We start from the raw sequence: 25895 nt of genomic DNA, 5'->3' as shown, positions 1-25895 counted from the left end.
ACAGGGTGCAGTGGGCCGGCTCTCTGCCCCGCACTGACTCTGCGCACTGCGGGTTGACGCATCTGCTCAGTGTGTCTCGGTGCAGGCAGTGGCTGGTGCTGTGCTCGGTGAGGGGAACAGCGATCCTGCTTGCTCTGGGCAAAGCTGCTCATTTTCAGTTCTCTGGTCGGGGGGTAAGAGTAACGCTCAGGAACCGGGGACAAACCGCTGCTAATGCAGAGCGACAATTGGCAAGCGGTCCCTGTATCGGCTCAGGAACATCCTTCCTTGTCTGCAGATAAAACTGGCGGAAAAAAGATTGAATGTTGCTGTATTAAATCAGGATCTGACTGTCAATAAGCTGAGACTGACAACAACATGCTGCAATCTGACTTTTTTGGATGCAGCTTTGGTTAATGTGGTCCTTTTAGCTTGTTTATGGTGGAGCTGCTCTTGTATTTGAGGGGAATGGACCCTCCACCCTTTCTGTGGTTATCAGCTGAGGGGAGGGGAGAGGGGCATACTTGGGTCCTGGTTGTACAGAACCGTTTGTTTCTGTGTCAGTCGGGACGAGATAACATGCCACACAATAGAAAGCTCTGTCTGCCGGCCGCTGGTTATTGACTCGTTTTGTTTGTTTATTCCAGCTTCTCGGTTCAAAGGAGTTCCTGGGCGACGCCATCGAATGAAAATTCCACAAGAGGCTGATTACAAAATGAATGCGGCGGACACAGAAGGTAGCCGACAACGTGAGCCCCTCTCAGAATGAGGTGTATCCTTGTGGTTTTTTTCCCCTGTGAAACCGGTAAACGGCCAAGAATCTCGGTCTGGATGGTGGGGGTGCGGAGAGATTTGACAGTTACCTGTATAATAAATGTCCGGCGACGGGGCCAATACAAACCCGCATTCAGGGGCAACAGTGGCTCATCCTCCCTTTACTGTCACTGCACAGCTACCGTCCTGAGCAGCTCTTTGACAACACAAGACTGTTTTAGTAATGACTTAGAGTCATAGAGATGTACAGCAGGGAAACAGACCCTTCAGTCCAACTCGTCCATGCCCATCAGATATCCCTACCCAATCTAGTTCCATTTGTCAGCATTTGGTCCATATCCCTCTAAACCCTTCCTGTTCGTCCATTCATCCAGATGCCTTTTAAAGGTTGTAATTTCACCACTTACTCTGGCAGCTCGTTCCATTCACATACCACCTTCTGCGTGAAAAAGTTGCCCCGTAGGTCCCTTTTAAATCTTTCTCCTCTGACCTGAAATCAATGCCCTCTAGTTTTGGAGTTACCCCCACTCCCAGGAAACAACCTTGGCTATTCACTCTATCCATGTTTCTTCTGGATTTATAAATCTCTATAAGGTCACCCCTCAGCCTCCAATGCTCCAGGGAAAACAGCCCCAGCCTATTCAACCTCTCCCTATAGCTCAAACCGTCCAACCCTGGCAACATCCTTGGAAATCTTTTCTGAACCCTTTCAAGTTTCACAACATCCTTCCTATAGCAGGGAGACTAGAATTGCATGCATTATTTGGTCAGCAAATAATCCTAGTGGGTGAGAGGATAATGGATGATGTGACTGATTATGGGCAGAGCTGAAATTGTTGCTGGTGTCAACAATTAAAGGTTGTCAATTGTGCCCCGTGTATCCCATACAATCAGTTGACTGGCAGAGGGCTGAATAGCCATCTCCTGCTGGTTTCTTGTTGCTTGGAATCGCATGGACATCTGCAAAAACTCAACAGTAATGGCATTTATAGCAGGATATCCAGAGAAATTCGATGATCAGAAACAGGGAATGCACGAAATGGCAAACATTTTGGGTTGAGTGTGATGTATAAGGTTTCATAAACAATCTCAAATAGCATGCTGTACATTCATTAGGTGTTTGCAGAGGATTCCAAGGTAGCAGAGGTTGTTATCACTGTCTGAGCTAGGATAGCCTACATGGGGTTTTAGTCTATTTAGGGTGTTGGGTAAAACACTGGCAATTTTTAATGTCAGCGTGTGGGAGATCATGTGTTTAAAGGTGCTTTGTATGCAGGGGTATTAAACAATTAATGGGACAATACTGTTAAAGACCAGTGAATCCAGAAATCATGATAGATAATTCCCCCCGGGTCAATATCTGGATATTATAAAAAAAAATGGTGCAAGCTGGTTGTTTGGAAAGAAGAGTTGGGTGTTGATCCCAGGAAAGTATCCTGCCCTCATATAAACAATTGGTCAGGACAACTGGTCAATTTTGTGCCATCTATGACTATATCACAAAAAAGGATGCAGTTGAGCTGATTGAGTTAAAGGAAAGGTTGATTTGAATGATTGGAGATTAACGTGTAGAAATCTAGGACTAAACAGAACTCATCAGAGAGGGAAAGACTGAGGGTAAATATGAGGAAGATGTTGAAACTTCATGGAAGCAGTCAATCAGTTAGAATATTTGATTGGTATTGAGTAACTGAACAATGGAATGGGAATAAGAGAAAGTTAAACTGTTAAGTAAATGACAAAGGTGTGAAAAAGAAAACATTGCTCCAAAGATTGATTCATTTGTTGGAATAGTTAATGGTTAGAGGAAGTAAGGGCAAATAGATTTATTCCAAATCATGTTGGATAAATATCTCGAAAGATAACGCATTATTGATTACAAGTGCTAACAGACATTATTCTGAAATAAGTTTACAATTCAAGAAGCTCAAATTTGAATCCAGTGATGGGAACAAAAATAATATTGGGTTTACAAAGGTATACTCATATTTCTTCACTTACATTGAGAACAAAAAGTGCATGAGGGGAAAATACAACAAGTAATTTTCATGTGTGTTAATTGGGTAGGGAGAGTGGGATGTGTGTGGTGGCTGATCAAATCCATGTGGGATCCAGTTGATTTTCACCTTGAAGAGCAAAGAACAATACAGCACAGGAACAGGCCGTTTGGCCCTCCAAGCCTGTGCTGACATATTTTGCCCTTCCATACTAAAACTGTCTCCACTTGCAGGATCTGTATCCCTCAATCCCCTTCTATTCATGTTTTTGTCCAGGTGCTTCTTGAATGCTGCTATTGTGTCTGCTTGCACCTCCTCCTCAGGCACTCACCACTCTTTGTGTGAAAAACGTGCTTTGCACATCTTGCTTAAAGGGCTCCCTCCTTTAACCTGCGTCGCCTGGCAGTTGCCCCCTTCACCCTGGGAAAAGCTATTCATAATCTTATAAACTTGTATCAGGTTGTCCCTCAACTTCCTGCATTCCAGTGAAAACAAACACAGTCTATCTAACCTTTCTTCATAGCTAAAATCCCCCATACCAGGCAAAATCTTGGTAAATCTTTTCTGTACCCACTCCAAAGCATCCACATATAGTCTGCTGACCAGAACTGTACACAATATTCCAAATGTGGCCTAATTAAAGTTCTGTGAAGCTGCAGCATAACTTGCCTATCCTTATACTCAGTGCCCCTTTCAACGAAGGCAAGCATGCCATAGGCCTTTTTTACTGCCTAAACTACCTGTGCTGTCACCTTCAGTGATCTGTGGACCTGTATACCCAAAATAATGATGAGGATGGTGAACTCCAAGCATAAAAGTGCACGCCAAAACCTTGTCTTTCTGGAGGTGATAAATTGTATAGGACAGAGATCCAAAAAAAGCAGGGAAGAGTACTGTTCCTGATGCAGTGGATGTATAATTCAAATCTTTTACAGTGCAAAATCCAACAAATGGCTGCTATAGAATGACTGAGAAAGCTCATTCCAAACTTGTATGATAGTACAGAACAAACTCAGTTATCCGAACGTCTGTCATCCATATTTCGGATTATCCAAACAAGATCTCAAGATCCCGTAAAAATGTTATCTGTTATCCAAACAATCAAATACCCGAACAAAATACTCACTGCCTGTCTCCTTTGGATAATCGAGGTTGTTCTGTAGTTGAAGCTTTCTTTTACACTGGAAATGTCCACTCTTGACCTGTATGTAGCTGTTGAGTGGGGTGAGAAACTGGTAATATTCAGGAAACCAAAGGTGAAAATGTTGCCTGGATTTTACACATTTTTATACTCCTCTCACTGTCATATGTCTTGAGTTGTGAGTAGCAACATCGATTTAAACTCATACAGATTTATTTAATAGCTCAGACTACAACTTGCAGTTACAGAAAACTACATATGTAACCTGCTTCAGCAGACTTCTATTGGACTGCAAATAGCATGTGACTTCACCCTGGTCCTTGATTTAGGTTAGATTTGATTCCCTGCAGTGTGGAAACAGGCCCTTCAGCCCAACAAGTCCACACCGACCCTCTGAAGAGTAACTCACCCAGACCCATTCACCTATCACTACGGGCAATTTAGCATGGCCAATTCACCTGACCCGCACATCTTTGGACTGTGGGAAGAAACCGGAGCAAACCCGCACAAACACAGTGAGAATGTGCAAACTTCACGCAGACAGTTGCCCGAGGCTGGAATCAAACCCGGGTCCCGGGCACTGCAAGGCAGCAGTGCAAACCACTGAGCCACTTTATTAGTTCTTAAAGCAATGCAGCATAATGCACCATCCTTTTGTTTCCCAAGACAAAATTACACATTAAGAATGAGGATTTATATATACACATCAGGGTTATTGCAAAACTAATTGCACAGAGTTGGTGGCACACTGGCTAACACTGCTGCCTCGCAGCACCAGGACCTTGGTTCACTATCAGCCTTGTGTGTCTGTGTAGAATTTGCATGTTCTCCCTGTGTCTGTGTGGGTTTCTGCTGGGTGCTCCAGTTTTCACCCTCAGTCCCAAAGATGTGCAACTTTGGTGGATTGGCCATGCTAAATTGTCTGTAGTGTCCAGGGGTGTGCCGGCTAGGTAGATTAGCCATGGTAATCGCAGGGTTATGGGGATAGAATGGGATGCTCCTCAGAGGGTCAGTACAGACTCAATGGGCTGTCTGCACTGTATGGATTCTACAATTTTTAAAAAATTGGAAATATTAAAGATTTGAGAGTCTGTATAATGTATAGGTGCTTGGAAATCTTTATAGATCTTTTGATAGTGTAACCTTCCAGACATTTAAACTTTTTACTTGGGTATTCGTGAATTCTAAGTGTTTTGGAATCTTCCATGTTGTTGGTGTAGGGGATCTATTTTTGTCTGTTTTGTGCACAATTGAAGTATTGTCCAATTCCCTAAACTGGCCTTTGTTCCTTTTTGTTGCTCCATTAGGTGTTTCTAGGCTGACTGCACACTCTGTGGGTAAGCAAGTTCCCTTTGTAGGACATATACTTCTGACCTTTTGTCCTGTAGGCAGCTTAGGCATTTCCATTTATGTGTGTTGGTCATTTACCATCATCATTCTCTCTTGTATTTTTGTGGTTTGGACGAGTGATGGCTTGGCAGGTTTATTCTAAGTTACCTTTCAAACATGAACTCTGGTGGTGATGGTACCATTTTGGTACCAAGCCTCTTAGCAGTCATCAAAATCATTGCCATCTCATGGTACATTTGTCAGTGGTTTGTGCCAAATTATTTTCAAGGGTTTGTGGTCAGTTTCCACAGTGAATTGCTTACTGAGCAATTATTTATAGAATCTTGTGATGCCAAACACTGAAGGGAGTATTTCGTGCTCCGTGTGTGAATAACTGGATTGTGCTTGTGATAGACCTTTCAATCCACAGAGTCAAAGAGTCATGGAGATGTACAGCATGGAAACAGACCCTTCGGACCAACCCGTCCGTGCCGAACAGATATCCCAACCCAATCTAGCCCCACCTGCCAGCCAGCACCCGGTCCATATCCCTCCAAACCCTTCCTATTCATATACCCATTCAAATGCCTTTTAAATGTTACAATTGTACCAGCCTCCACCACTTCCTCTGGCAGCTCATTTCATACACGTACCACTCTCTGCGTGAAAAGGTTGCCACGTAGGTCTCTTTTATATCTTTCCCCTCTCACCCTAAACCTATGCCCTCTAATTCTGGACTCCCTGACCGCAGGGAAAAGACTTTGCCTGTTTACCCTGTCCATGCCCCTCATACTTTTGTAAACCTCTATAAGGTCAGCCCTCAGCTCCGATGCTCCAGGGAAAACAGCCCCAGCCTGTTCAGAGTCTCCCTATAGCTCAAATCCTCTAACCCTGACAACACCCTTGTAAATCTTTTCTAAACCCTTTCAAGTTTCGCAACATCTTTCTGATAGGAAGGAGACCAGAATTGCAAGCAGTATTCCAACAGTGGCCTAACCAATGTCCTGTACAGCCACAACATGACCTCCCAACTCCTTTACTCAATACTCTGACCAATAAAGGAAAGCATACCAAACACCTTCTTCACTTGTGAAGTGAGCCTTACTTCAGTCGTTAGTAAAGTGTTGGTGAGCCTTATTTCAGTTGTTGGTAAAGTGTTGGAAAAGGTTATAAGAGATAGGATTTATAATCATTTAGAAAAGAATAATTTGATTAGGGATAGTCAGCACTGTTTTGTGAAGGGTAGGTCGTGCCTCACAAACCTTATTGAGTTCTTTGAGAAGGTGACCAAACAGGTAGATGAGAGTAAACCGGTTGATGTGGTGTATATGGGTTTCAGAAAGGCGTTCGATAAGGTTCCCCTCATATTGTACAAAATGCAGAGGAATGGGATTGTGGGAGATATAGCAGTTTGGATCAGTAATTGGCTTGCTGAAAGAAGACAGAGGGTGGTGGTTGATGGGAAATGTTCATCCTGGAGTCCAGTTACTAGTGGTGTACTGCAAGGGTTGGTGTTCGTCATTTTTATAAACAACCTGGATGGGGGGGTAGAAGGGTGGCTTAGTAAATTTGCAGACGACACTAAGGTCAGTGGAGTTGTGGATAGTGAGGAAAGATGTTGTAGGTTACAGAGAGACATAGATAAGCTGCAGAGCTGGGCTGAGAGGTGGCAAATGGAGTTTAATGCGGACAAGTGTGAGGTGATTCACTTAGGTCAGAGTAACCGGAATGCAAAGTACTGGTCTAATGGTATGATTCTTGGCAGTGTAGATGAGCAGAGAGAGCTCAGTGTCCATGTATACAGATCCTTGAAAGTTGCCACCCAGGTTGACAGGGTTGTTAAGAAGGCATACAGTGTTTTAGCTTTTATTAATAGAGGGATTGAGTTCCGGAACCAGGAGGTTATGCTGCAGCTGTACAAAGCTCTGGTGCGGCCGCACTTGGAGTATTGTGTACAGTTCTGGTCACCACATTATAAGAAGGATGTGGAAGCTTTGGAAACGGTGCAGAGGAGATTTACTAGGATGTTGCCTGGTATGGAGGGAAAGTCTTACGAGGAAAGGCTGAGGGACTTCAGGCTGTTTTCGTTAGAGAGAAGAAGGTTGAGAGGTGACTTAATAGAGACATATAAGATAATCAGAGGGTTAGGTATGGTGGACAGGGAGAGTCTTTTTCCAAGTATGTTGACGGCGAGCATGAGGGGGCATAGCTTTAAGTTGAGGGGTGATAGATATAGGACAGATGTCAGAGGTAGTTTCTTTACTCAGAGTCAGGGTATGGAATGCTTTGCCTGCAACGGTAGTAGATTCACCAACTTTAAGTACATGTAAGTCGTCATTGGACAAGCATGTGGACATACATGGAATAGTGTAGGTTAGATGGGCGTCAGATTGGTATGACAGGTCGGCGCAACATCGAGGGCTGAAGGGCCAGTACTACGCTGTAATTTTCTATGTGCTATGTTCTATGTTCACTATCCTATTTACCTGCGACTCCACTTTCAAGGATCTATGAACCTGCACTCCAAGGTCTCTTTGTTCAGCAACACTCCCTAGGACCTTACATTAAATGTATAAATCCTGCTAAGATTTGCTTTCCCAAAATGCAGCACCTCGCATTTATTTGAATTAAACTCCATCTGCCACATCTCAGCCCATTAGCTCATCTGGTCCAGATCCTGTTGTAATCTGAGGTAACCCTCTTCGTTGTCCACTACACCTCCAATTTTGGTGTCATCTGCAAACTTACTAACTGTATCTCTTATGCTCGCATCCAAATCATTTATGTAAATGACAAAAAGTAGAAGACCTAGCACCGATCCTTTTGGCACCCAACTGGTCACAGGCTTCCAGTCTGAAAAACAACCCTCCGCCACCACTCTCTGTCTTCTACCTTTGAGCCAGTTCTGTATCCAAATGGCTAGTTCTCCCTCATGTTCTGCGGCTCCACACAAAGGCCGCCTTGCTGATCTTTGAGGGGCCCTGTTCTCTCCCTGGTTACCCTTTTGTCCTATATGTATTTGTAAAAACTCTTTGGATTCTCCTTAATTCTATTTGCCAAAGCTATCTCATGTCCCCTTTTTGCCCTCCTTATTTCCCTCTTAAGTATACTCCTACTTCCTATATATTCTTCTAAGGATTCACTCGATCTATCCTGTCTATACCTTATATATGCTTCAAGTACAATTGGTTTGCCTACAAACATAATGCATGCTCCTAACTCTTTCTGAGATGCATTAACTTCCAGGATTTTCTTCTTCCTTAGATCATAGTAATGTAGCACGTGCACTATGCTGACAAGACTTGTTTGAGTGATTCAGATATACGTTGGTTCTCCTGCCACACACATGATGTATCTTCCTTTCATAGAGTCATAGAGATGTATAGCATGGAAACAGACCGTTCGGTCCAACTCATCCATGCCGACCAGATGTCCCAACCCAATCTAGTCCCACCTGCCAGCACCTGGCCCATATCCCTCCAAACCTTTCCTATTCATATACCCATTCACTTCCTCTGGCAGAGTGTAAAGATATACACACACAAGAGAAAATAGAAATTTGTATTTCCCTTTTTCAATAGAATGTTCTCAACATGTATCTACTTTACATACAATTAACATTATTCCAGCCATGACCACACCATCAGAAGTTGCATAGAGTCAACAAATCTGGGGAGAGGGTTTTGGGAACAAGGAAGAAGCTGAGAACTCAAACAGATATTTTGCATCAGATTCTATGGTGGAAGATACTTCAAACATCCCATTAATACTAAAGAGTACAGAGGAGGAATTAAGTACCATCACCACCACTAAAGAAGTAATATTAGACAAACTAATGGGCTAAAGGCAGGTAGGCCCCTAGCCCCTGATGGTTTGCATCCAGAGTTTTCCCAACAATGATCTTTGTCAGAAAAGTGTGGTATGAATTGTGCTTGGGAGTTTAAAAATCTGAGACATCTCTGCAGGTATTCTTTATCTTGGGCAGTAGGCAGTGGTGTATATTTTTGAGTTCAGTTTGTCCTCTAAATCCATTTGCCACCATCAGTCAGTATGGAATTCAGCCATACTCTTCTTTGATTTTGCCCTTCACTGTAATATCATTGATAGTCCATACACATGCAGAAATATTTCCTGTATTTCTGTCCATATGTTGCTGGAAAAGATCTTCACTGACAAACAGAAAAGCAATCTCTGGAAGCTTCCAGACGACAATTTGGAATCTATGATTTCCTGCAATTCTTTTACAAAGCAGAAGAGAATAGTAATTTATTATCACTAATATTAATGAAAATACAGTGAGATGTGTATAAGTCGCCATAATATACCACAATTTTAATTACAGAAATGGTAAAAAGAAATAATTGAGATGAAGTTGGGAAAAGGTTCACCCTTTGTTCCCTCCTTGACAATCTTGGTTGATGGAGTGGCTTCATTGCTGAGGTCACCGAAGCAAGGATTTCCAGACTGGACTCACCACACTGTTACCGCCAAATTCATCGCCGCCATAGCCAGGAGGAACAGACTGCACTTACCATGTCACTGATGCTGAAGCTGCCGTAGCCACGAGGAACAAACAGGGACCACCATGCCACTACCGCAGAAACTAGCACACTGTCGCCAGAAGGAACCTGCTGGACCCACCAAGTCATCAATGATGAAGCCTTCGTTCAAACCATGGCCCTTGAGGAACGGACATCCGGAACCACCATGATGCCGCCACTACAGCAGGATCTCGCAACTGTCTTCTTCCATCATAGCCGCAGGAAAGAAGAAAAGGTGAATTCTGATACAATAGAGAAATGGAGAAATAAAAAAATGCAGCTGGCCAGGCAAGTGGGAGCTTACAGACTCAGGAGCCTGAACACTTCCTATCCAGCCGCCGCCACCACCTTGTGAACTGACAATATCTGTGTTTGTCATCCAGCTTGAAGAAGAATTTAGCTCTTGTGAATTTGGAATTCAGTTCCTTCATTGTTGGAATTTTGTGTGAGCATCTCTTCAAAGAAAGCTTTAGACATCTCTGTTCAAACATGTCCTGATTATCCAATCCTTCATTACCATGTATGTAAATGAATGGCACCAGTCTGTGTGCCGATGTAAATGACGGATAATGTCATTACATTCCACTTAACCAACACGTTCCTAAACTTCTCTTGTATGTCAATGCTGCACTTTCTGCAAGCGTTGACTTATGGAATTGCATCTTCTCTGAAGTGTAATGCGGTATCACCGTTGAAACTGCAATTACAGTGAATCCGTATGGGGACAATTATTGTCATCCTGGATTGACTCAGTGTAAGTATACATGGTCATTTCTGCTGAAACTAGTATCTGGTGATGTAGTGAATGGTCACAATATTGAGATCCATTCATGCCGATAATCTTGCTGTTACTGAACGATTCATGTCCACTAAAATACTTGAGATTCCATACAGAATTACTCTATTTGTAATGTACCAATGTGAAGAATAGGTGACCTATTATGTGTAGTAAATCTGCTGCTGCAGGTTGTATCAATGACGTCCAACACATCTTTCTGAATTCTGATGGAACTTTGCACTAGCTCCCATTTTGCCTAGTTTTCTCTGGCATATAATGTTAATAGTAGCGAAAGCTAGTTCTTCCTCTCTCAATCTTCACCCTGGTCAGAATTGCTGAAAACTTGATATACATGCTTGCACTTATGCAGATCTTTGGTGTCCTCCCTGTTGTTTCTACCAGCATGTTGCACATACTTTTTTTCCCGTTTGTGAACTGATTGTAGCACTGATCATATGTTTGGAACCTGATTTCTTGCATTGGTGAATCCAGTGTCCTTTTGTACAACACAACTTAAATGAATCTAGAAACATAGAATAGCTTTACAGTGGTTGCAACAGACTGCATTTCCCACACAACTTGCCTGAAGAAGGGTCATTGGACTCATTACATTAATGCTGTTCCTCAGATGTTTCCAGCTCTGCTGAATGTCTCCAGCAATTTCTGTTTAGATTATTGCTAAGTACGTGCTGCTTGATAGCACTGTTAAGTACTCCTTCCACCACTGTACTGATGCTTGAGAGTAGAATGATGGGGTAGTAATTGCTGGATTGGATTTGTTTTGGTTTTTGTCTAAAGGATATAATTGAGAGCCAGTTTTCAGCAGTATTCTCAAAGTGTTGTTAGGGCCCACACCCTTGTAGTATCAAGCTCGTCCAGTCATTTCTTGATATCACAAAGACTGAAGACAGGCATCTGGGTTTCTGGAGATCTCTCAAGGAGGCTGAGATGGATCATCCATTCCACACTTTTTGTGGTAGATTGTTGCAAATACTTCAGCCATACCTTTTGCTCTGGTATAATGGACTCCTCCATCATTGGGGCTATTTGTGGAATCTACTTCTCCAGTGAGTTGTTTAATTGTCCATCATCACCCACAACTAGATGCAGCAGGCTTACAGAGTTTAGATATAGTCCATTGTCTGTGGATTTCCTTTGTACATCCTTTCCAAAGTCCAGCCTTGCAAATCTGCTAGTGTCCACGTAAATCTTGTCTGCATCCTCTCCAGTGTCTACATAACCCTTTATTAATAGTATAATAATGAGAACTCTATGCCTGACTATGGTTTGTGAGCATAACTTCTCTACTTTTTGATCCTGTCCTTCTAGAAATGAACCTGAATGCTTGGTATTGTGTTATTGTCTATTGACCACATCATGACTTTGTGATTTACATATTTGCACTGTCACTCTCTGCTCCTTTACCCCATTTTGAACCATGTGTAATCCAAGTAATGCTTGACATTTTTCTTGCCAAAATGTAGCTACCCTTAACTGCTCTCTGAATAAAGAAAAGTGTTCCTGAATTACCCATTAATTTATTCGTGATTTTTTATGTGATAGTTCCACATTCTCAATACTTCTGCAGAAAGGCATTTTTTCCCCTCAATTCTTTTTTTAAATGCTTGTGGCCCTCTGTGCAGGTCTAGTCCACAAATAAAAGTATCTTCTCTATGTCTGCCGCATTAATCCCTTTTGTGATATTTAACACAGAATCCCTAATGTGGAAGCAGGCTGTTTGGCCAATTGAGTCCACACCAACCCTCTGAAGAGCATCCCACCCAGATGCAAATCCCTAGCCTTCATTTCCTATGGCTAATCTATCGAGTCTGCACATCCTTGGACACTATGGGCAATTCAACATGGCCAATCCACCTAATCTGCACATCTTTGTACTGTAGGAGGAGTCTGGAGCACCTGGAGGAAATCTGTGAAGACACTGGGAGAACGTGCAAACTTCACACAGACAGTTGCCCAAGGGTAGAATTGAACCTGGATCCCTGACGCTGTGAGGCAGCAGTGCTAACCACTGAGCCACTATGCCACCCACAGGTCATACCTTGTTGTTAAAAGCCCCAGCTTGCTCAATCTTTTGTGATGGATGTAACCTTTAAGATCTGGTATTATTCTTCTAATATATTTTTACATTGATTCCTCTGAAAACTGCCTCACATTTTGCCAATAATTACTTTTAACTCCTACTCTCAAATTTCTGCTTTGTCATCAGCTTGCTTTCCATTGTGCTACTTATCCCCACTTCCTGGTCTCTCCATGTCTAGAATCTACTGTGTTGTTCCTTATCAAAGTCTTGATTTTATGTTAACTGCATTACCTTTATATAATCTTGCTTACTTCAGAGAACTCATGACATTTAGCAGACACATGGCTTTGGGTATTTTTCTGACCCTTAACTGCTCCTCTGTCTCTGTCACTGTTTATATTTTCTAACTCCAAAAAAAAAAGTTAATTAAAAACTGTGCTTCTAATTAGGATGAGGAAAGAATGTATTACTCGGTCTTTCCTACCTTCTTTTGTCTCTAACCGCTCAACATAATTTAATCTGAATAAAGCTATAGCAGGTTTTCTTCAGATATGTTTGACGAGAATCAGATCACAGAGTGCGGCTTGTGACCGAATGTAAGTAAAGGGATTTTGGTGAGGGAGGACCTCCTTCCAGAACAGAAGTTGAAAAGATGCTCAAGGCAGGACAGAAATCTTGGAGACTCCCAGCCACATCAATTGGGTTACTAATTGGTCAGTGTGTTGCTTACTTTTCCTCTAAAGTAAAAAAAAAAGAGATTTCATTCATATCAGTAAAGTTTGTGAATAAGAGTAAAGATCTTGAAGGCCAGAAATTGGTATGACAGTATAGTCATGTGACAGACTTGAGGGGACAGTGGGCAAATCATTGATGGTACCAAAAAGGCCCAGAAGAATTGTCAAGTATGAAACTATGCGCTTGCAACATTCCATGTTGCTCCCCCAATATTCAAACACATGCACACCTTCACCCAAACCAACTCCCATGCCAGATGTGTTCAACACCTCCTCTCTCATATCTCCCACTCGCTCAGCAGGACCTATTCCCAATCAAATTCTTCCATCCAGGAATGATGCCAAATCCCTGACCCAAAGCACAGGCTTACTGGATTCCACCAGACCCAATCCCTCCAAAAAAACATGATGTCAGTGGATCCCTGCATGTGACCAGACCTGCCAAAGCCACTGGTCCTCCATCATCTCACATATCACCTTCCCTCCTTAACATCCATGAATGATCCATGTGCCTAACATCTTCCTTTGAGACTTTGTCAGAGCAGAGGCAAAGGCAGAGGCTGAGCATTTGCTGGCCAGGCCTCCTGCTCCTGCATTCCTTGTGCTCGGGTGAGCAACACATACAAAGAAACTTGGACAATGGCGAGAGGAGACTCTCTACAGTCTCCCAGCTGTTGTGAAGTGAAAGATGATGTCCCAGCCAACTAATGGAGGGAGGAAAAAACAAATTTTGGAATGAACCTGCAAAATACAGGAAAATCGGTCACTCTGGCTTGGGCATATTAACTCACTGAGACAGGAGCTGGTGGGATACTGAACCAAAATTGTAAAATTAAACAGGAAAATAGATTGGTTCAGCATGAGTAGAAACAGTGCTAAACAATTTTTAATGTTGTTTACATTCATGTAGAACCTGGGACTCCGTAGCCGGGACCACTATTGTGAGATATACAGGGGATGAGGATGAGGTATCCAGCATTTATGCTTCTCCATGTCTTGATGTTTAATGATTTTTAGAGGCATTCCACAAGGTTGTTTTGCTGTTAACAGAAGTGGGGAAAATGTGTTTGAATGAAGTTCAGGAATGAGATTATGATTTCTTAAACACATAAGAAAAGAATCTGTGAGAAGACATGAAATGGGAACTGTCTTTGATATTGTTCAAACATCTGCTGAATTTTCATTTTTAATTTTTTAAAATCAATTTTAGTTTGGAGCGGTGAACTGTAAATTATAATCTGAAGATGACTTATGGTCGTTGTGAAACAGTTTGTGTGTAAAATGAAGACTATGGACCAAACAAGCTTTTGTTTGTTTGTGAGGCCAGGCCTGGAGATTAATAGCAGGCTGATAATTGATTAAAATGATAATAATAGACACAGTGACCCTATGAGGAACATCATGGAACCAAGTTCTATTAAACAGATAGTAGAACTTGGTTATTCACGAAGTCAGTACATGAAAACTGGTTCCAGCAAGTCTGGAAGAGATCTTATATTCCAGCAAGTGGTAATTTAGGCCTCAGGAAGAGATAGCTTTGGCAAATAGAATTAAGGAGAATCCACAGGGTTTTTACAAATACATTAAGGATAAAAGAATAACTAGGGAGAGAATAGGGCCCCTCAAAGATTAGCAAGGCGGCCTTTGTGTGGAGCCGCAGAAAATGGGGGAGATACTAATTGAGTAGTTTGCATCAGTATTTACTGTGGAAAAGGATATGGAAGATATAGACTGTAGGGAAATAGATGGTAACATCTTGCAAAATGTCCAGATTACAGAGAAGGAAGTGCTGGATGTCTTGAAACAGGTAAAGGTGGATATATCCCCAGGACCTGATCAAGTGTACCCTAGAACTCTGTGGGAAACTAGAGAAGTGATTGCTGGGCCTCTTGTTGAGATATTTATATCATCGATAGTCACAGGTGAGGTGCTGGAAGACTTGAGATTGATTAACGTGGTACCACTGTTTAAGGGTGATAAGGAAAAGCCAGGGAACTATAGACCAGTGAGCCCGACATTGGTGGTGGGCAAGTTGTTGGAGGGAATGCTAAGAGACAGGATGTACATGTATTTGGAAAGGCAAGGACTGATTAGGGATGGTCAACATGGCTTTGTGCATGGGAAATCATGTCTCACAAACTTGATTGAGTTTTTTGAGGAAATAACAAAGAGAATTGATGAGGTTAGAGCGGTATATGTGATCTATATGGACTTCAGTAAGGCGTTCGACAAGGTTCCCCATGGGAGACTGATTGGCAAGGTTAGATCTCACGGAATACAGGGAGAACTAGCCATTTGGATACAGAACTGGCTCAAAGGTAGAAGACAGAGGGTGGTAGTGGAGGATTGTTTTTCAGACTCGAGGCCTGTGATCGGTGCTGGGTCCTCTCCTTTTCATCATTTACATAAATGATTTGTATGCGAGCATAAGAGGTACAGTTAGTAAGTTTGCAGATGACACCAAAATTGGAGGTGTAGTGGACAGCGAAGAGGATTACCTCAGATTACAATAGGATCTTGACCAGATGGGCCAATGGGCTGAGAAGTGGCAGATGGAGTTTAATTCAGATAAATGCGAGGTGCTGCACTTTGGGAAAGCAAATCTTAGCAGGACTTATACACTTAATTAAGGTCCTAGGGAGTGTTGCTGAACAAAGAGACCTTGGAGTGCAGATTCATAGCTCCTTGAAAGTGGAGTCGCAGGTAGATAGGATAGTGAAGGCGGCGTTTGGTATGCTTTCCTTTATTGGTCAAAGTATTGATACAGGAGTTGGGAGGTCATGTTGCAGCTGTACAGGACATTGGTTAGGCCACTGTTGGAATATTGCATGCAATTCTGGTCTCCTTCCTATTGGAAAGATGTTGTGAAACTTGAAAGCATTCAGAAAAGATTTACAAGGATATTGCCAGGGTTGGAGGATTTGAGCTATAGGAGCTTGAGGCTGAACAAGCTGGCGCTGTTTTTCCTGTATCGTCAGAGGCTGAGGGGTGACCTTATGGAGGTTTACAAAATTATGAGGGGCATGGACAGGGTAAATAGACAAAGTCTTTTCCCTGGTATGGGGGAGTCCATAACTAGAAGGCATAGGTTTAGGGTGAGAGAAGTCAGATATAAAAGAGACCTAAGGGGCAACTTTTTCACACAGAGGGTGGTATGGGTATGGAATGAGCTGCCAGAGGAAGTGATGGAGGTTGGTACAATTGCAACATTTAAGAGGTATTCAGATGGATATATGAATAGGAAGGGTTTGGAGGGATATGGGCCGAGTGCTGGCAGGTGGGACTAGATTGGGATGGGATATCTGGTCGGCCTGCACCTGTTCAACTGAAGACTCTGTTTCCGTGCTGTACATCTCTATGACTCTAAGATGGTCAGTGTATTAGGGTAGAACATAGTTGAAGTTTGTTTTTGAACTGTGTTTTCTGGGAAGATGAGTTTGGCTGCTGGTGATGCAGCATGAATATTTGAAAGCTCTCTGCCTAATCTCGTGCGCCAGCTTCCAGAAGCCCAGACAGTAGAAACTATCTGTAGAAGCCCAGACATTCCTGAAGAAGGGCTTATGCCCGAAACGTCGATTCTCCTGTTCCCTGGTTGCTGCCTGACCTGCTGCGCTTTTCCAGCAACACATTTTCAGCTCTGATCTCCAGCATCTGCAGACCTCACTTTCTCCTCCAGACAGTAGAAAGCCAAGTTGGAAGTATTACTGCCTTTGTGAGTGAAGCTGAAAAGGTGACCCTGATCAACATTTCCAGAAAAGCAACCAAGGAGACCACATCAATGCTCGTGAAACAATATTTGTGAAAACGATATAAGTAATCTGGTCAGTTTTTAAATTTGCTATTTGCCACAGAAAAGAAGGAAAAAGACCAAAAGAGAAGAAAAATGAAGTGAAAGAGCAGAAGCAAAACTAAAAAACAAGGAAGGAAAACAGATGGGAGAGGATGGGCCCCGGACAAGAGCCTGCATGCAGCCCTGTTACTCTGCCACCATCTTGCACTGTGTTTCAGCAGTAAAGGTTCTGTAACTTAAACTATAACTGGAACAATGGGCTGCATTTAAGGAAGGAAGAGTTCAAGTAGAATCAAGGCATTTTCTTGTGAAGGGAAACAGGGTTAACCAATGCAGAGCTCCCCGAATTATGAAGAAAAAAAAGATTAAGATGAAGCAGAAAATATGGGTGCTTGACAGATGTCAGGTGGACAATACAATTAAGAAACAGATCAAACACTTTAACTAGATAAATGGACTCCCAAGTCTCTTTCAACACCCACTATTCCTAGCTTTTCATTATCTGTAAAATATTCTGTTCTATTCTTATTCATTCTCCACCATTTTGTCTATTTGATTAACTCATTAACATCTCAATGTAACTTCACATTTATCATCTGCACTATGTACAGTGCTGTCAATTTCCATGTCATCAACAAACAAAGAAAGTCCAGAGGGAATTTATAAAAGCAAGTAAAAGAAGCAAAGAGAGAAAATGAGAAGAAACTGCAGATAACATAAAAGGGAGTTCAAAACTCATCCATCAGCACATAAATAGTAGTAGGGTACCAAAGAGTGAATGGAGTCAATTAGGGACCAAAAAAGGGATTTACACCGTGAGGTAATGGTCTTGATTGTCATTACCATGAAGGTAAATACTGTAGAAGTCATGGCAAAAGATGAGGTGGTTCAAACACTCTAAGTGTTTAAATTTGATAAAGATTGCATAGACAATCTGTGTTTAAAGTTGAGAAAGGACCAGGATTAGAGGAGATACATCCAAAGAGAATGGAAGACGCAATGAGTGGATATTATAGAGGCATTAACTATAATTTTCCAGTTTTCCTTAGAATCAGGGATAGACCCAGGGATAGTGCCGGAGGAAAGAAAAATTGTAAACGTTACAAGCCTAGCAACTATACGCCAGTCTATTTAACCTGGCTGAGGGAGAAGCTTCTTGAAGTCATAATAGTGGAGAAATTTAGTAGTCACTTGGGCACAGTGGGTTAATTAAGGAAAATCAGTACAGACTGTTAAGGGAAAGTTATACTTAAATAACTTGATGAAGTTTTTTTTTGAGGTAACAGAAGGAGTAAATAAGGGAAATACTGTTGATGTGGCAGGTCTGGATTCAAAAAGAAAAGTAAGACCTCATGCAATACAAGGGACAAATTGAAGGTAAATGGATCAAAGGCAAATTATCAACTTGGTTAGGAAATTGGCTGAGTAGCAGTAGGCAGAGAATAAGAAAAATGGTAAACTGTTCTAATTAGCAGGATGTGACTTGTGAGTTTGTGCTGGGGCTCCAACTATTCACAATGTTTATTTAGATGATGATAATTTAGATGATGAGATAGGAAGCCCACATCCAAGCTTCCTGATGATGTGGAGATAGCCAGCATTGTACAATAGTGCAGATAATAACATGAAGCTGCACTGAGATGTTAATAAATTAATCAAACAAACAAAACAGTGGGGAATCAGGATAGAACAGAGTATTTCATAGATAATGTAAAGCTAGAAATAGTGGACGTTGTAAGAGAATTAGGAGTCCATTTATCTAGTTAAAGTGTTGTAGGTAGGTACAGAATATAATCAAAGGTTAATGGAGCACAAGGGGGCGGAAGTTAATCTGCACACATGAAACCCTGGTAAGATCATACTTGGAGTGATGTGAGCACTTCTGGTTGACATGCATTAGAAAGAATATACCAGACTTGGAGGAAGTGCGATGTACATTTAACATGATCTCCAAGTGCCAAATTATGAGAAGAGATCACACAAACTAGGGTGTGGAAGGCAAAAGGGTGATTTGATTGTAGTTTTTAATATGTTAAAGATAGAGAGGCATAGGAAGCAACTGTAGCTGATGTAAGCAAAATAGAATAAATGAATGAAATCAGTGGGAAATGTGTAAATGATTACCTTTGTATTACACACGGGGACAGCATTTCAATATCGTAGAATTCAGAACTGCAATTTATCCAGTCGATAATCTATTCCGATGCATTCAAAACATTTCCGCTTTTACAATGCTGTCTTTCAATTGAAAGTTTGCCGGTTCATTTGGTGCCTGGTAGCATCATTATTTAACATACACATATCTTTTGTGATTACAACACATCACAAATTTTAATAAACACAGCTATAACTCTGGTTGTGTTTCATGACAAACAGTAAAGGGGGCAACACCATTTTTACTTTGTCTTGAAGGGCTGAATTGCCTATTACTGCTTCTATGTCTGCTGTCATTACCATTGGAAGTAAATGCTGGGGAAGCCATGTTTAACCATGATATGCCAGAGAGCGTAATTAAAGAGAATGTTTGCCTGTAAGGGATTCTTGGCAGATTTAAAGGATTTTTTTTTACCTTCAAAGGCACAGACTATGAAAATCAAGAGGAGCTGGAGGAGAAGACGCGGCTAATAAACCAGGTTCTGGAGCTGCAGCACACACTCGAAGGTGATTACTCGACTGCTTTGATGGTTTAACAATAAATTTTCTCCCTTTGCTTTTGTCATTCTCTCTTGATATCTCTTTTTGTGTTGAGTCCCTTGCTTTCGATGTTGTCTCTTTCTCCTGCTACTGATCTCTTCCTCTCTGTTTCCTGGCGTTTTACTCTCACTGCTTCTTTATTTTTCATGTTGGCATTGCTCTTGTTTATGGAGAAAGTGAGGTCTGCAGATGCTGGAGATCAGAGCTGGAAATGTGTTGCTGGAAAAGCGCAGCAGGTCAGGCAGCATCCAGGGAACAGGAGAATCGACGTTTCGGGCATAAGCCCTTCTTCAGGAAAGAAGGCATTGCTCTTGTTTATGTACTGGTTCCTGTGCCTGAGGCCTGAGGCCCTAAGCCCTTAATATTATGACTGATCTGATTGTGTCCTCAACTCAACTTTGCAGAATGCTCCCTTCCAACCCCACCAATCATCCTTGATTCTTGCATAGTTCAAAAATTTAACTCACCTTGAATATATTTAATAAACAAAGTTGCACTGCTCTAGGGTGTAAACAATTCCATAGACTAACGACCCCCTGAGAAGGTTTCTTTTCATCTGTCTTAGATCAGAAACCACTTATTTTGAAAGTGCATCCCTTGTTCTGGACTCTCCCTTGAGAGAAAACATCCTCTCAATAGTCTATCCTGTAATAATCCCCCAGTAGAATTTTATATGTTTCAATAAGATCTCTCTCTCTGCTTCCCAGTCTCGTTTTGCAATATTTGTCTTCCTGTAACCTTTCTCTCTTTTGATCTTTATTTGTTATTCTTTCTTTCCTCTATTTTCCTCTCTTGTGCTTTTCTGTCCACCTATGCTGGCATTCACCTCTCTCGTGTTCAACACCCTTTTTTATGCCGGCCCTTGCCCCCTTATCCCACACTCAATGTTTTAGGCGCATCCTAGTTTTGTAATTCATTGGATGTGGGTGTTGCTCACTTATTGCTTATCCCTAATTGCCTCTTGAAGTGAATGACTTGCTATGACCAGTCACCCACATTGTTGTGGAACCACACATAGAGCAGACCAGGTAAGGATGATAGATTGCCTTCCAATGAACATGAGGCTTTTACAGAAATTATCAATGGCTACATGGTTTATTTGTTTAATTCTAGATTTTTATTGATTCACATTTCACTAACTGCTATCATGGGATTTGAACCCATGTCTCTCACAAACAGGAGTCTGGGTATCTGGCCTACTAATCCAGTAACAATACCACTAAATTATTGCTTCCCACTTGGCATTATTTATTATTCCAAGAATGTGATAAACCCTGCCATTCTAGAATATCTGTCTAATTTAGTACCACTAACAATGACTAACTTCTTATTTTTTGGATTGTGCAAGGCTGGAAACTTGGGGTCTTTTGCTATGAATTTAATTCCTTCAATTTGCCCTTTGAACTTCCTCAACTGAAGTATGTTTCAACATGGTACTCAGTTCCAATTGGGCATAATTAGCATCAGGTTGAGTTTGAGTGGACAACCATTGAACTGACCAATTCTACCTTGGATGCAGGATCCTCCTTCTGTGAGGACCTAGTCCTGTTTATTGGGGTTCAGTTCACATGTTTTATGTAAGATTGTTGATCTAAGGTCACTTTAAACCTATCCTGTTTTATATCTATTTTTGTATATTTAAAGGCCCCTGAAATTAAACGCCTTACATACTATTTTAAAATTTTTTTTATCTATCACATAATACTCAAATTCTGCAGAACCTCCTCACAGAAGGTTGTCAACCTGCATCCTAAAGATGCCTGCCTGTTGCACCTTGTGATATCAATAGAACATTGCTTGGTCAACGTTTAACTGAATACAATCCACTTTTAACAGGATATCCTAGACTTTTGATGCATCTTTTAACCCATAAATGCACTTGTTTAATTTCCACTACTCCCTTCCATATTACAGTCTTCTTTAGGTGACTGCAAAAAGACTTCCCTTTGAAAATTTTCACCACGCAAAAGTGCAGTTTTTATTTTAATTGATTTACTTCTCTAGAAACCTCAGCGTTGACAAATACACCCATCCTTGCAATGAGAGCAATCAAGTGCTCAGAAGAAGTGGGAATAATTGCAGTCCCTTTTGAAGGTGGGGGTGATCACTCATTACTGAATGAATTTTTGGATCTATGTAAAATCATACAAATTAGTAGCCTCTTGAGCCTGCTCTATCATTCATTTCAACTCCTTGCTCAACAAGAATCTGTTAACTCTGCCTTAAAAATATTCAAGGACTTCATCACCTTCTCAGGTGAGTTCCACGATTATGATTTATGATCCTCAGAGATAAAATTTCACTTAATCTGTTTTAAACAGGCCACCCCTGATTTTTAAACAGTGATCCATAGTTCTAGATTCTCCCATAAAAGGAGATACCCTCCCCACATAAACACTGTCAGTCCCCTTAGGATCTTATGCTTCCATCAAGTCACCTTTTATATACAAGCCTAGCCTGTCCAACCTTTCCTCTTAAGACAACACTTTCCCTGTCCTGTACTATGAGTTATTACTCTAGTAAACCTTTTCTGAACTACAGTACCTCCAATGTAATTAAAAGCTAAGAAATCTTTCAGGCTCGCTTGTCCTGCTGCAGGGGAATCGACTCTAATATTTTGATCATCTGGTCTCTCTTTGTAATCCCAATCCATGAACCTGGCTTTAGCATTACGTGTACTAAAAGCACTTCCTCTCTGTGATAGGACTAGCTATTCTCCATCATGTACCTCAGTGTATATACCAAATTCTTTACAGCCTGTTTTGTTTGCCTTTTTTTTAAAATCAATTTATCTTATAATTCTTTCAGTAGCCACTAAAATATTTCAATCATCAGGATTTCTACTTTTGGTGATATCCTTGGTCTGTTCCATGATTCTTATTCTTGTCAAACTGTGACCTCCACTCACCCTTGTCTCGTTGTGGACTACTGCAACATCTCCTCCTTCGAGAATCGAAGTTCCATTTCCTAGGGCTGGGCTGACTTCCAGGTTCACGGTCAGAACTAGTCCTGCATTTTCTGGCCTTCTTGTTCCTTACATCATTATGCAGATTGGTGGATCTTATGTCCTGTCCCTTTGTCTAAATGTGTAAACTATGTTTGTATTTGCTGGTGGCTTTCCCTCCTCTCTGGCATATCTCTGACTCTAGCACCAACATTTGGTCTTAGTCCTCTGGGGCAAATACCTTCTGTTTTTCAGTATTACGGTGTCCATATTCAGCCAGCCCTTTATCTGCCAGAGTCGTCTCCTTGTAATTATCAAACAAATGTATTCAAAGTGAACAGTGCTTCATCACTTTCTGTGACTTGCTTCGATTCTGTAAGTGTGCAGTCCATGCCAATGGACCTCAAAGAATGCACTGTAACAGTTTGATTGCCATGGAGCAAAATTATTGTTTTTCCATCAGAACGTGTAACACCATCTGGACCTTTCCACTTTTCCTGCCCTTCTCTTTGGTAATGTACTATACCCCTGTATTAAAACTGATTTTCTGATGTCATTACATAATGCCATAAGCCTTGTCAAATTTTCTCTATAGTTTGTCTTAACAAAGGCCCTTTTACTTGCATGTGGAGGATTGAAGTCATAGAGATGTACCCTCTCACCCTAAATCTATGTCCTCTAGTTCAGCTCTGAAAAAAAATGGAGCTAATTGTAATCCCTTCTGAAACTGGAACTCATCACTCATTATTGAATAAATTTTTGGATTTATAAATGAACATACAAATTAGGAACAGGAGTAGGCCATTCAGCCCCTTGAGCCTGCTGTACAATTCATAAGATCACATCAATCTTGTGTTATAAAGAAAGTCACGTAATAGCAGCACCATTTAAACTAATGAGGCCTGAATCATATTATAACCAATACACGCTTTAATACTTTGCATTTTAGAAACAATGTCCCCAATTCATCAATCGTATTATAGCAAATTCACATTAACAAAATGTGTTATAGCAGAACATTAGCTACGAGAAATATCAAAAACATCTAAGAGAACTCCTGCCTATTTTACTTTACACATTGACACTTATCCAAATAGAATTTAATTGTTAATAGTATTCCTGTATCCTTCCATAATAATGATGTTCCTTACATTTTCAAACGTTTGCTCTGATGTCAGTTAAAAGAACCAATGATCCCATACGATTTATTTTTCTCTAGTGAATTCAGCACATATCCTAAGTTTTAATTGGTAAGCTTTAACATTAAGTACCACAGCTTTAATTGCATCATAATCTGAGGATTGTGTTCCTAAAAGACTGGAATAAACATCCATAACTTTGAATACTTGTAGTCTTTTGGTAACTTTAGATTTTTAGGAAATGAGAAAAGATATCTCTACCCCTTCTTCCATAAATTTAGGAAAAGGAAGATTTTTGGTTAAATCTAACTTTTCATCGAGACTTCCCTCCTTATCCAAACTACTAGCACCAAAAAACTTCAACCCCCACACTCTCGCAACTGCACTGAAGTATAATGCTCACAGACTTCTTCTGAGATCCTCATGGCTTTCTTCAACACAGAGATAGTGCCCTTACCACTTTCTCAGCTCCTCAGCATGACTAGAGTCCAAGCTCAAATTGTTAATCTGCTTACTAATTCCTAAAACTTCTTCCCAAGTTTGTTCTTACAGTACATGGTTATTCAAATGTTCATGACTCCTCATTTGAGCTGCATTCCCATCAAAACTCCTGAAATGGAGTCTGCCTCTTTCTCACTTGCTTTTCAATGACCCCTAAACTGTCCTGAGTGACCTATCAAAACACTTACATTAAACGTTGCTCCATTGCAGGACAGAATTCAATGTTGCTGCATAGTCATTCTGGAACCGTGAATACTGCAATGTTACCATTTTCACAGAACACAGACTTTTAATATAAAAGAAAGTTTACAAAAGGACTTCATCACAACATTTAATCATTTACCGCTGTAAACATTTAATGTACTTATTATTCCTTACTTTTGCATCTTTTATAATTAACTTGAAGATGGATGGGCAGCAGAACAATAGAGGGGTTGGGGTTATGTTAAAGGAATACAATAGTGTCTGGATTGTGCAAACTATAAATCCATCAACTACTCAAAAGCAATTGCCTTAATGTGTTCCATATCTAGTTTAAATTTGAGCCTTTTTCGTAGTTGGCCTGCTCAACAATAAGGGTATCCCACTTCTGTGCTGATCACTTCACCTGCTTTTCAGATCTGTCAGCCAGAGTGGATGCTGTGAAAGAGGAGAACCTGAAACTCAAATCAGAGAATCAAGTACTTGGCCAATACATTGAAAACCTCATGTCAGCCTCCAGCGTCTTTCAAACCACAGACTCGAAGAACAAGAGAAAGTAAGGAGCTCATGCCACTGATACCAGTCAGCTTTATATCTCGACAGGTGTAGTGGGTTAACCTGCATGTTGTGTTTATCGTGTAAAAACTCAATTTGACCCTTTCACTTCAAGATCCAGGGCTTTTAGAATTTAGTTCCTAATTTACAAACATAATCAAAGGTTTAAACAAGAGGATACGGCCTAATAATTGTGAGTTGATCAGAATGACTTACAAAACCCTTTCAAAACATTAGCAATTGTAAGTAAAATTTATAAACTCAAAACACATAACATTTTTTCAAATGTTCTGAATTAAAAATTATTTGCTTTCAATTGAAGTCTTTAACTAAAAGCATTTGCACAGTTCACAACGTCTAGTGGCCCATCAGTGTTTGGCATGGTATGTTTTATGGCCCACACACACAGCACATACCAGTTCCCGATAGTCTGAAATTGTTCCTGGTTTCAATGTCAAAAAAAGTGAAAGGGTTAAATATCCAGATTATTACATTCATTCAATCCATTCACCACAAATGACAAATTAGTTTCAATAAAAAGTGTCCTTTTTATTTTCCAGACCAACCAAAAGCTCCAAGAAGACAGACAAATAATAATAACAATAATAATGGTAAAGGGTACTGAGAGTCAAGACTGTCCAGTATTAGGATTGTAACCCTGTTAGAACCCGTAGTTTATTGTCTCAAGTCAACTTGCAAACCTTTTTTGTATTTAGTCTATTTAATTATGGAATAATAAACCCTAATGCTGATATTA

At 40.9% G+C, this 25895-nt stretch overlaps 1 protein-coding gene across 4 annotated transcripts; it reads left to right on the top strand.

Annotated features, from left to right (window-relative positions):
* Positions 1-25895, top strand: LOC122557189 (short coiled-coil protein B). 4 transcript variants are annotated; one of them, XM_043704596.1, is made up of 6 exons: positions 1-107; positions 627-716; positions 5199-5228; positions 19682-19765; positions 25001-25139; positions 25699-25895. In XM_043704596.1, exons 2-6 carry the CDS (start codon positions 665-667, stop codon positions 25730-25732), a joined length of 339 nt encoding a protein of 112 aa, XP_043560531.1. In that variant the 5' UTR covers positions 1-107; positions 627-664; the 3' UTR covers positions 25733-25895. The 4 variants fall into 4 exon arrangements, with proteins under 4 accessions (XP_043560531.1, XP_043560534.1, XP_043560533.1 ...); XM_043704599.1 differs by having other exon boundaries at positions 25001-25186; XM_043704598.1 differs by having other exon boundaries at positions 25001-25895.

Source organism: Chiloscyllium plagiosum, chromosome 15 (genome assembly GCF_004010195.1).
Source record: "Chiloscyllium plagiosum isolate BGI_BamShark_2017 chromosome 15, ASM401019v2, whole genome shotgun sequence".
Taxonomy (NCBI): Eukaryota; Metazoa; Chordata; class Chondrichthyes; order Orectolobiformes; family Hemiscylliidae; genus Chiloscyllium; species Chiloscyllium plagiosum.
The sequence above is the reverse complement of the archived record's forward strand: the minus strand, read 5'-3'. Positions and strand labels throughout refer to the sequence as shown.